The 13,259-nt window shown below is 35.6% G+C and overlaps 1 protein-coding gene across 1 annotated transcript in view; it reads right to left on the reverse strand.

The window, feature by feature from the left end:
- Window positions 1–13,259, reverse strand: part of USP34 (ubiquitin specific peptidase 34) — a 233,373-nt gene that overhangs the window by 2,361 nt on the left and 217,753 nt on the right. The window contains exons 73-78 of the mRNA XM_090281354.1: window positions 12,748–12,852; window positions 12,506–12,630; window positions 11,381–11,504; window positions 3,706–3,785; window positions 1,085–1,225; window positions 841–984 (exon numbers count right to left, since the gene is read on the reverse strand). Of these exons, the coding sequence (XP_090137480.1) occupies window positions 841–984; window positions 1,085–1,225; window positions 3,706–3,785; window positions 11,381–11,504; window positions 12,506–12,630; window positions 12,748–12,852 (719 nt within the window). The remainder of the gene's footprint in view (window positions 1–840; window positions 985–1,084; window positions 1,226–3,705; window positions 3,786–11,380; window positions 11,505–12,505; window positions 12,631–12,747; window positions 12,853–13,259) is intronic.

Here is a 13,259-nt window from a genome sequence, read left to right on the forward strand (position 1 = left end):
TGCCCAGCCAGGGCTTCTCTGGCACTTTTAGAAGAATGCTGAAACTAGAAAGCCAATGTTATGATACTACTATATCTCATTGGTTCTAAGTCACTAATGCCATTTTTTTAAGTACCACACCATTAAAAAAATGTCAGACTGAAGACTCAAATAGTGTTTTCTGAAAACAGGGGGGAAAAAAAAAATCAGTAATAGAACTCACATAGGAATTTAAAAACAAACCTTGAATGACCCATGAGAAATGTAGGCCTTATTAACCTAGAAATCAGTTTCTTAAATATGCTAATTTTGGGTAGATGTGGAAAACAATAAGGTCTTCTTCACTCCTCTCTGTAATCTGTTCTGGCACCTAAGTATTTTGTTACTGGAAGGCTGCTGCTGGACAGGTGCCAGCACACACCTCTGGGTGTTGCACTTTTCTATGACATGGCTATCCTGGGAGTCTATACAAGGCAATTTACTAATTCCCTAGTTCCCACTGGCAGATCACCAACCTGATGGTTTAGTTACTCATGAGCCGTAGGCAATAATAGAAACATCACAAGTAATTATTTCAAAAAAGTGTAAACAAGTAGAGATAAAGAAAGTGCCCTTCAGTGGGCATACTGCCATTAATGACATTAGCTCATGTCTTCTAAGGCAATGGAAAGTGTCTGTTATATACACAAAAGGCATAGTGAACAAATTTTTAAACATTTGATTAGTCTCTTCATATTTGACTCTTAAAGTTTGAATAGTTAAGTTAAAGCTATGATAATAAAATCATACTAAGGCTAATTTTAGAGAGGATTTAAGGAAACTTCTGAAGTATATAACTATCCCCCCTTCCACAGTCCTTACCCCATTTAATGAAGCACTTGCTTTGGACATTTCAACTCGATTGGAGAAATCAGATTGCAGGTTCTGATACTGATTTATCAAGTTTGTAATAAGGGTGCTGATCAAATTGGCACAGTTTGCTTCAGAAAACACTTGACCTTGAACCTGAAAAAAATATTTTAAAAAATCCACAAGACTAACATAATAAAAACACAACCATTAACTAACTACAAGTAATGTAGTGAGTTTTCAAAGTACAACATACCTTTAGAAGAAAATGAGTCATGAATGTGTAGACAATGTTGTTGTTTAGGAAAGTCCTTTCATCCATTAGGATACATTTAATATATTCTGCAAAAACAGGATCTTCACACAAAAGCTTGATGCAATTTTTTGATAGAGCAGACTAAAGTGGGGAGAAGAAGTACTGGTGGGTGAGCACTGAAATCACCGACAACCTTAAACACACTACTTACAACATACATCAAGTCCGTAAGTCCTACCAGAAAAGCCACTTTTATCTCAGTCTGCTAAGCTTTCAGTTATAGCAGCTGCCCTCCCAATCAATAACACAGTGACTTGGACCACATGAGTGACTCCTAGTGGGAGAGACTTATACAAAGTCTGAATGGCAAAACTGAACATTTTCTTTAAAAAAAAAAAAAAATGCAGCTTTATTATCTAGAATTAAGAAACTAGACGAACAGAATGTTTATAGGAGACCAATTAATGGATAGTTAATAGGTAACCAAAGCACATGTAGAGAAAACTTTATAAAAATTATATTTATTCTCTAAAATGAGTTAAAGTTTACTGTATGATCCCATTAGCAGCAATTTGTAAAAACCCTTCCCTTATAAATACTGCAAAAGTAAACATCAAACTTCTTAATTGCCTCACACAGAGAATTAGTGGGTCCAATACATGGAAATTTTACTAAAATTTGGTTTTCCTGTTTTCAAATGGTCATGGCTCTTAAACACAAGTAGTATGTCTTTAAATATATTCCCTAGATTACTTATATTAGTTTTAATAATCATTTACATGGAAGACAAAAGAGACTTTAAAAAATAGGACAAGTATTTAAATTATGTAATTATAGACATAAATTTTTTTTTAACAGTATGCAACTGTATAAGTAAAATGCTCAAGGTCACCCAAGAAATTACAGAAGATGAGTAGGACCAGAACCTAGGTCTTCAGATTCTTGGTGTCAGGAAAATATGCTTTATTTTACCAGTCATAGTCTCTGCCTACTGCCTATGTTTCTTGCACAGGATGACTGGCTGGGGCTTTGGAAGTCTTAGTTGGGTTGGTATGGTTTTGTTTTAAGGGAAGTAGGGGGTGGGGGAGGATGGCAAATTCTATGGGAAAGAAAACAAATAAAAGTAGTACAGTGCACAGCAATAGGGAAGCAGTAGGCAGTGGCAGAGTACAGGTATACTCCCCACCCCACAAAATAAAACCACCACCCCAAAGAAGAAAGGATAGGCAACAGAGGTGAAAATGCAGAGGTCTGCTTCAATTTACTGAATAAATCACTCAGCTCAAAAATCAACAAGCAAGTCATATTCTGAATGTCCACTAAATATTAAACCATGTGATCAATATATCTAGCCTTTCAGAGATCCCTACTACAGAAAACAAAATGACATTTCTTCAGGAAACGGATGACTCAGATAAAGTCTCTACATCTGAGGAGCTCACAGTGTGGGACAAGGAGATAGAGAAACAGCTACTACAGTACCAAGGAGCACATCCACTAGGAGGATATACAAGTCACTACTACCTGGGCAGAGGCTGGACCAGACTCAAAGTGAGATACTATAATGTGGGTAAAGGTTTATTTTTTTTTACTTTATATATAAAAAAAAAATCCTCACCCAAGGATGTTTTATTGTTTAGAGAGAGGGGGGAAGGGGGGGACTGAGGGAGGGAGGGAGGAAGAAGAGATTGAGACATTGCTGTGAAAGAGAAACATCAATTGGCTGCCTCCCAAACACACCCCAACCTGGGATGGAATCTGCAACCTAAGTATGTGCCCTGACTGGAGATCAAACCCACAACCTTTTGGTGTACAGGACAATGCTCCATCCTACTGAACCACCCGACCCAGGCAAATGTAGGTAAAGGTTTATGCCTAAGGAAGGTTAATAAACTCACCTCTTTCCTTGGAAATGAGCAGAGGCAACCAAGCAGGAAAACAAGTTTTTTCAGGGTCTAAAAGACTAGGGATCCTTTAAGCCTGATCTAAGGAATGAGCCCAACCTTAGGACCAATCTGCTTTCTCTCCCTCTCCCTGCCATTCTCCCTCCACAATTTAACAAGCATTATTTAGTTGCCCACTTTAAAGGATTGTCTCTTAGATACTTAAGGTAGGAAGGGTAGAGTGTTTCATGTTGTCAATGACATTGTTGATAAGAAAATAAGTGCATCAGACTTGAAAAATTACTTTGAGGTAACAGATAAGCAAGATAAAAGATAGACTGCTGAAATAATTTCTGCTAGAGCTTTTGGAATGGTGGGGGGAAGCAAGAGACAGAAGGGGCAGGGCAGGGAGAGCAAGAAGTGCACATGTCTTCTTCCCCCAAGATCTCTGTTTTGGGTTTTTACAACTGTTGGTATTGACCTATAAATGAGGAATTCAATTATAAACAGCTTATTTGAAACATCCTGTGATACAAATCTACCAAAGTAAAAAACTTGAAAGGGCAACTAGATGCCCAATGATTAATAGCTGTTATTTCCATTAATCATATTTTACCTACCAAGATTCTAAAATATCCCCAGCGTCCAGCCGGTTTCCAACCCATTGTTCCTAAAATTACTGACCATATGGGTCAGATGAGATTAAAGACAAAATCATCTAAAACTCATTTTCTTTACCTGAGTCTGGCATAGCTCAGTCCAAAGTTTGGGGAACAGTGCAAGATGAAGTGGCAAACCTTCATAGGCAACTAGGATACCTGATATTTGAAAAGAAATCAGAATAGGTTATAAATTGCACTACTGAGGTATGAAACTGCAGTAATAGTTACTTCTAGTTATAACTATACATATGTTCTACATGTGTTAGAAATACATAAAATACTTAAAGGGAAGAATTCATTCCAATGTTTTAAACAGTTAAATAATTTAGAATGCAGTACACTTTGAATTTATTTATATCCTACACCTCATTCCCAGAGGGACCTGAGGCAACTTAAACCAATTCTGCTTTTTGAGTACTGGAGCTTTATTTGTAACAATTTAATAAATGTTACTGCCAAGTGGTTCCAAAGCTTTCTTGGGTTAAGGTACCACTCTGCCTATTAAAGAGAATTTTCATCACACAAGAGCTAGACTGCAAGGTGTGTGTGTGTGGAGGGGGTGTGTGTGCACACGCACATGTGCTTTCATAAGATCGAAATGAGGATAGGGAGAATTATGAACATATCATTACTTCCTCTTTTACTTTATTTCTTTAAAGATAGGGAGAATCGTCTTCTTGGTAGGTTAAATCAACACTGCTATGAGTCTAACAGCTTCTAGCCCTGTCCCCAGGATCTTCTAGATAGACCATACTTAGCTGTATGTTAGCATCCTATTTGGAACCTCTAATGTTTTAACCTTTCCTCCTCTTCACTATTCCAGATGTCAAGTACATCTTTAAGAAATTCGCTCCCCTGCCCTCTGCCATCCTACCTCTCAAGGCACAGAAATTGCAATACTATAGTCGTAAGTCCATTTCCCATCCTCCGTACTCCCACCCCCAAGGAAAGTATAATCACGGAGAAGGAGAAGTACAATAAAAGCTATCTCCTTCATTAAAAAAAAAAAAAAAAAAAATTATAAATTAGACCTAAAGTGAGCAAACTTTTCTGTAAAGGGAGAAACAGTAAATATTTTAGTATTTGTGGCCTTAAGACCTGTCACGACTACTCAGCTCTGCAGAGGTGGTGTGAAGGCAGTCACGGGTAACACTAACTGAATGGGTGTGGTTGTTTTTCAATAAAACTTTAAGAACAGTGAAATTTAAATCTCCTATGATTTTCATGTGCTACAAAATATTTAGAATAATCTACTTTGTTTAACTACCTAAAACGTAAAAACCCTCCAAAGCTTGCAGGTAGCTCACTGGTTATACAAAAACAAGCAGCATGCAGGCTCCTGTTTGCCAACCTCTAGTTAGACCAAGGATCTGAGAAAATTTTAGAAGAGCAGTCAGATCAGTCACCCAATTTAGTCATCCAAGGGTGTCTAGGCTCCCTTCTGTGGGTAAGCCCATTTGTTTTCCTGTCAAGAAACTCTATCGTCTTTCTCCTTTATCCAATATATATAAGCAAATAAGGGCATGTCATGGAAAGTGTTAATCACGGCATCGTAACTACCCACAGAAGTAGAGCAGGGGCTGGCAAACTCTGGCCCACAGCCTGTTCTTGTATGGTCATGTGAGTGAATATGAGCTTTTATATTTTTAAAGAATTGTAATATCAAAACAAAAACAGCCCAATAATATGTGACGGAGATCATATATGGCCTGCAAATCTAAAATATTTATTATCCAGCCCCTTACAGAAAGTTTGCCAATATCTGAACTAGAGGCTGCCCTCTTATGAAAAACAAACTGTATACCACAGTTTACGTTTCTCTAGTCTTGAGTCTATTTTCTCCAAATAGTCCTCAAAGTAAAATGATCTTTATTTCTATTTCCTATAACTACCAAAAAAGCCAGCACTACCACAATAAACAAAAAAACCCATGGAAGCCTTCTATAATCTAGATCCCTCTCAAGTGATACTCTGATACAAGTATCTACAAGTGAAGAAGGAAATAAATACATACTGGCATCTATTGTGCTAGATATGCCAGGTAATCACATTTACTTTTCCCATCAATTTGAGAGGCATGATCATCATTTCTGCCCCTTTTGGATAAGGAAATTATGCTCAAAGGGATTAGGTTCACCCCAAAAGCCAGTGAAGTGATAAACTTTTGTCTACCCCAGATTTATCTGATTCTGAATGAGTTTCATGTAGTAGTTATGTACTTTTGTAATATAGTAAGATCCATATATACTTATTAATATAAACATTATTTTCCCTGGACCATCTGTTACACCACACCCTGGAAAACACACCTACAGTGAGCTAGACACCTCTTTCATAGTCCTACCTATTCCCTCTGAGCGGCACCTCCTCTGGAAGGAAGGCCATCCCTTCAGAGCAACAGAGTTTCCGTTTCTTTCTAGCATTTTCACAGAACGCTGAGGATCAGGCGCATCCTGGCTCTGTGACTCAAGATAGAGGCCAATACCATCCTACTGCACACACTCCTCCAATAACTTCTGAAAGTCTCAGTGGGTGGAAAGCACAGGGAGATGCAATCACCGGAGTTCTCAGGCACACATCCAAGCTTGTATCAGTGAAATGGGATGGACAGGCATAAAAGCTACTGGCTTCTGTACCACTTATCTTTCTTCATCCCCACTCATGAAGAACCTAATATACAATAATCAAAAATTGTTGCAAACTATCTTTTCTTCATTAGTAACACCTTACACTGTAGAAGCTGCTGGGTATGTTATTAAAAGAAAAATCTTCTAAAAACTGCTTTTGTAGGTAAAATAGTTCAGATAATTGCTGAGAGGAAGAAATATTTCATATGTGTATTTACTAGTTAGGGTTTCTCCTATCTGAATTGTGCTATGATTCTCTGTCTAGTTTTCTGCAGGTGTGTTTATCATATTCAATCATTATTCACGGAAAGTGATAGCTTTAGCCTATGGATGAAAGACCCAAGACTAATGCTCCACTGTGAGACTGAATCATCCTCTTAGCCTAAGACTATCACACATTTGATGCTTCTAATTCCTCTTGTCCTGGTTGCATACCCACTAGGTAACCTACTGTTGTCTATTCAGCTTTCTAGGTAGGTTACTAGAAAAAAAAACCACTGATCCTACCATTGAACACTCAAGACACCTGTGGTCAGTTCTTTCTCTATGTAAATTAACAAACTGGTATAATAGAACTATAAATATGTTTATTAAATATAATTACCACATTTTAGCATAAGATAAAGGGTTTGCCTTTGGCAGACTAGTAAAAGATGGCTTCTGATCTGGACTAAATTATTGGCCCTGCTCTGAAGTATATTCACCTTAAGAAACTTTTTTGGAAACAGCTAACCAGTTGCTTCTCCAATCAGTACCACATTGACACCACAGAAAGGTAAAGCATGAACCAGAGCTATGCTTTTTAAAATTTGAAATTTTAATATGTTAACTTTTACCAACTATACTAGTTTTTTTAATTCTAGAGATTTGAAGATTGTGGATTTCCTAGGTACATCAAAATGTTACTTATAAGAAAATCTATTTCTTAAAAAAAAAAAAAAATCTATTTCTTTACTTTTGGTTATTAATGAATTAAGCAAACTTTCCAAAACAATGTTAAATAATAATGGTGACATTATTGTTTTGTCTCTGAAAATGAAAATTATTTTACTAAATGATGAAATCTAGGGATTTGTTATTAAGTTTAATTCTACTTTAATTCTACTTCAGCATCTTGTTAATTCTCAATGAACTATATAGCACCTTAAGAAAATGGTATCAGAATATGCAGTACCAGTTTTCCATTACTTTAAAATTTGTTGTTCTTTTTGTTTCCCAAATACAAAAGCAGTGCATGATCATTACAAATAATGATCTAGAAAATAAAACACCCCATAATTTTATCCATATACAATTAAGAGTATACTCCTCTATGGGTTTTCCTCCATATACTGAGTGATTTTCATCCTTTTTTAAAAAAAGAATGTAGTCATATTCTGCAGTTTTCCAATTTGCTTTCTTTTCATGTAATCCACAGTCAATTCCCACCTTTATATTTTAAAGGCTAGATAAACTTTGGTTTACTTAACTAAGCTTCCATTAAAGGACATGGGTTGTTTCCAATTTTTACCTAATATAAACCAAATGACCATAAAAACCCTATGTATATTATTGTACATGCTTATGAGTAAATAGGGTGGATTTCTAGATCTGGTATTGCTGGATTAAAGGTCATGAACAATCTAAGTATATAATGCCAAATTGCCTCCCCAAACCGACTCCATTATAAGATCTCTTTTTTCCCCAACTATGCATATTATCTAAACTTTAACTTATAGTCGAAAGGAAATTGTTACATATTTGCTTTCTTTATTTAGTAAGGTTGGACAATTTCTCATATGGTTACCAAACACTACTTCGTGTGTGTGTGTGTATACGCACTGACTGTTTATGGTCTTTGCTTATTTTACTTAATATCCTTTACCATTATACTGAATTCTAAAAATGCTGTTATTTGGCAATACTAGCCACTTATCTGTTAAGAATGCAAATACTTTTCCCATTAGTTGTTTGTATTTTCAATCAAATTATGGCATTCTTTTTTTTTCTTTCTTTTTTTTTAAATTATGGCATTCTTAAACACACAGTATTTTCAATTTTTATGTAGAAAAAAATGTCAATTTCTGGGTTTTGTTTCCTGGTTAACATGGTCTTTCAAATCTCAGGGTGGTATCCACATAATCCTATGTTCTTCTCTAATATTTCCATTAGTTTGCTTTTCACAATCAAATTATTAATCCTCTTATAATTTATTTTGGTCTAAGGAATGAGGCGGGTATTAAAGGCTCCCTATTTTCTCCCCAGACAGCTAACCAATTATCTCAATACCACCCATTCACCACTGATCTGATGTATCCTCGTGTGTCCTTATATTTGTTTCGGGGCTCTTTTTCCACTGTTCTGCCTATGTATTTCCTATCTGCATTACGTACTTTTAATCATTATAGTTTACTTTTATGTAAGGAAGGGGAGAAAAGAAACCTGTATTTGTTGTTTTATGCATAAAAAAATAAAAGGATAAAAATGACTAAAAGTGGTAAGGGACCAGGTCTGTGACATGATGATATATACCCTTGAAGTATTGTTTTGAATTGTGAACTACATATATATTTAGAAATAAAACAAAAGAATTACTGTATTTTTAGTATTTTAGAAATCAATAGTGCCAGTCCCTCTTCCTATTCTTTCAGAACTTTTCTAGCTAAACTCTGCTATTTTAACATATCAAAATACTGTGGTTTCAGACAGTTATTTCACATGGCAGCCAGTAGCTTTGTGCATCCTTCCTGAATTCTCTTCCCACTTCAAAAGTACTTCCACTCTCCCTTTACTATTTAGTACTTGCAACTCTATCCCTGCAATTCTAATATATAATTATTACATAATTCCTTTCTATTTCCTAACAACCTTAAAATCTACTCAGTTGCCTGTATAAGAATTACTACAAAGACTTTTCTTCAAAACTGGAAATGAGTCACTATCCAATATCGGTCTTGAGACAATCCCATCTATGATCAGTCACCATATTTTGGCCCTTGGACCATCTAACCTCAAAACTCAAAGGATTAAGAACATAACCAATTTAAACTTACTCTTTCCTCTCCTTATCACCAAATATAGTCTCCTCAAGAAATTATACAAATTAAAACTTTCTATTAATTCTCTGCTTCCCATTACAGTCATTAATGAAGGCTCTGCTTTGCTCAAGTCCTTTCCTAGGGGACTCTCCTTGGAAATAAACAAAGTATTATTTTTGGGTTTTTGTCTTACTTCATATCCAATTTTCTGCATTAACTAAGATATAACCATGAAAAATTTTTGTCCTGCTCAATTTGTGAAGGTTTTGGTTTCTATCTAGAGCTATGCTATTCAACAGTAGCCACTAGCCACACCTGGCTGTTTAAGTTGGTTAAAAATAAAAAAAATAAAAATTCAGTTCCTTAATCCCACTTCAAGTTCTCAACACTCACTATGGCTAGGGGCTAGCATATTATGGATGGTGATGCAGTTGGTGAATATTTCCATCCTCATAGAAAGCTCTATAAAATAATGTGTATGTAAAGAACTAAACACCATGAGACTGCATCAACAGTGCTTCATGGTTATAAGATGATGAGAGTATAAAATATTATGAAAGTTGATGTAGCATTATGTGGATGCTAAATGTGTTGTCCTTTTCCTCCCCCCTCTTCCTTCCCTCCATGTTTAACTTTCCTCAAACTGTATATTTGTGTTGATAAGGAAGACAGTTCCAAACAGGGTGAACATTCATTATTTGGTCAGAGCTGTTCAAGTAGCTAAAATAGCTCCTTACATAATTTTTGGTATAAATCATATAAATACCATTACCAAGAACTTTTCTTTTCTTTTTCTTTTCTTTTCAGAAGTTCCCCTCCTTATCTGGAAGCAAGGCTGTGTTTCTAGAACTCCTGGCTATTCTCTCACATCTGATCATTGCCACTGGTAGGTTTTGGCTTCTGACCAAGTGCCACAACCCAATTGTGCAATCATAAAATGGCCAATTTGAGCATAGCTTCACCCCTCCCACCACCCATATTGGCACTTCAGCCATATATAGGTATGTATCTCCAGCTAATGATAACAGATGGAAGGAACAACCTTTCAAATCTAAGATGCTCTAATCACTTACCAATAAGATGGTTTTTCTGAAGAGGAATTATCCCCTGACAGCTGTTACCACTTCCTTCTTCTTGGATAATGAAACCTAAGGTAGGTTCACATCTTTTGCCCTACCTATAATGGATCAAAATCTTTTCCACAAGAAGGAAGAGGTTGTGATTGAGAAGGAGCACAAGGGGACTCCTAGCATGTGGTAATATTCTATTTCTGGACCTGGGTGTTAATTCCATGAGTATTTTGCTTCCCATGCTCAGAAATAAAACTACAGAACACTGGACAGGATCCTGGACCATCCTTAAAGCAGGACACACAGAGCCTGGGAACTCTGGAGGTCCTGAGAGAGAGGCCATCTGGAGGGGGGCTACATGTCTTCCAAAGACTTATCAGCTCAAAAAAAAAAAAAAAAAAGTCACCCAAAGGGAGCATTCTCTAACAGCTCTCATATACATCCTTGGAGAGACCGTAAGTAATTCAAATTTTCTTTCCCCTTCATAATTCACTGATTGTTTTGTTTTCTATTTCTCACATATTCCTTTGCAAATTTCCCTCCTTACTCACCTCTCTATTTTATAAGACTTACCTCCTAATTTACTCATATATGCACCTCTGCTTCACCCTAGCAAGCCCACTCAGCTTGCTCTTTGTATTACCAGCTCCAAAGCACAGCTGGCACTATAGATCTCAACCTCAAGATCAGGGCTGGGGAAGTCCATCTGAGCCTATCTCCCTAAGCAGAGCAGTATTTTTTTTTTTTTTAATTCTCCTGGGCAGATGGAGGAGGACTTGGGCTTCTAAGTACAGAAGGGATCAGCCCTACGCCACACTCCTTTATAGGCCAGCTGAAGCTCTGGGCAGAACTATTCAATGGAAACCAGTAAGTTGGTGTTTTCTTAATAAAAATAAAAATGTTCCCAAGATTAATTTTTTTAAACCTTCACTATAAAAAATAAAAAAAGGATTGTCTCATTTTTTTTCCTCCCCTTCCTGAATGACTAGGGGCTTAAAATAATTCAGTGGAATTTACTGCTCATCTTTTATACTTACTCAGCTTAACTAATGTTTCAGTAAATTTTTCACAGTTGATTGCAACTCGGCATAATAGATGGATGAATTGATGATAAGAAAAGAAGTAGTCTAGCAGCATACGATCATAAACGTCATCTTTGCCCTGAAGGTTAAAGATGATAAAATGGTTGCACTTTAATTGTATAATAAATTAAAGAGCATATTTTGTGCAAATGTAATAAATTTAACTAAAAAGCTGATTAAATATTTAAATTCTATAAGAACCTAGTTTTAATTTCCAAGTTTCTAGTAATGTTATTAAGATCTTAACTGTCACAAGTTTATTTTCAGTGTGCAAATGCTGTCAATTAAAATTACCCATTATAACTATATACTTTGATAAAAAAATTACTGTAAAAGTTTAAAATGTGACACTTTATTTAGCTCTACAGACATATAATCAAGAAGAATAAATTAAATCTGACTTTTGAAATAGATTCCAAATTATTTCTGTAATGGTTACTACAGTGTTAATTATTTTAATAGTTTATCTTATGAAAACTTAAGTATATTTAAGATACAAATATAGTGGACAAGAGGGAGTGTGAATGAAGTTGGGTGAAGAAAGATAAAGGGGGAAAATTGTTTAAAAAATGTTGAAACTAAAATAAATTATCCTGTAGCTTCTCTCTATAATTTAGAATTAGTATTATTTTAGAATAAGCATTAGAGGACAAAAATCAGACTCCAAATGATGATAAATCAGTTATGACATAAGACTTATGTCAAAAGATTATAATTAAAGGGCAATAAAAGAAGTCATTGATTATGTGGCCAAATTTAAACAATAGTAAGTACCTAAACTTGATTTTTCAGGTTTAGATATATGACCCAGTTATAATTTAGCCTAGTAACAAATACTAATAAGGCTTTCTATTAGGGTATTTTTTGAGGGGAAAAAAACTTACTACTTGTGCTTAGTGTTGATTTTTCAAATATTAAACCAACATTTCAGAGCACTAAAAGGAAAAAGTCCAAATGAGTCTAATCTTTTTAGGATCCACAAAATGGTCATTTAAATCTAATATACCCATAATTGCCAGAGGGGAAATTTCAAATTACTGTGTGCTACAGAAACATGGTTTTCCTGGCACCCCAACATACCTTACTGGTTTCCACCATTGTGGGCAAGAGGCACATATTGAGTTCAGGGCGCGGAGGCCGAATATTGCTTTTCCCTCCTATTAGCTTGATATTTTCTCGACAAGGGAAATAAGGTCCAAGAGACACTAAGACATTAAAAGTGTACAATAAGAATAAATGGAAAAGTATAAATTTCCTTGTTTCAGTGTGCAGAAAGATTAAATGCCAACCATATTCAAGTACAGGGCTAGATGAATACATACTTGGTATATTACTGTGATGGTAAGTACAATGGTTGTGTTGTAGAAATGGAACCAGAGTATGAAGAAAGTCATGGGGACTTAAAAGCACAAGTTCCTTGAGGACATCTGAAAATGAAAACACAATTTGGGTATTAAAAATTTGGAGTATGTCTACCTGCTATTGTCAAACTCGCAAACCCTTTTGGAGTGACTAGTTGCAGTGTGGCAGCTAGAAAGTTTTAATGAGTCTACAACTGTTTCAGCTTCTGACACTGGAAAAAATTTTGTGTGATGTTCAATGGAATATGAATCAGCAGAGTTACTAACCACAATAGGCCATTATTCAGAAACTAAAGTTTAAAACTTTTTATTTGTATATTATTTATCCAAGAGAAGCACCATGGAGGAGTACACTGAGGGAAATATTTAATGCACATTATGTGTCTTCATAAAATCAACCATCGCAGCATACAAAGAAATCTAAAGTTCAAAGTTCTTTAGATCTGAGGGATAATCCTTAATCTACTTTTAAT

The sequence above is a fragment of the Furipterus horrens genome, unplaced genomic scaffold (genome assembly GCF_987537825.1).
Source record: "Furipterus horrens unplaced genomic scaffold, mFurHor1.1.pri manual_scaffold_6, whole genome shotgun sequence".
Lineage (NCBI taxonomy): Eukaryota > Metazoa > Chordata > Mammalia > Chiroptera > Furipteridae > Furipterus > Furipterus horrens.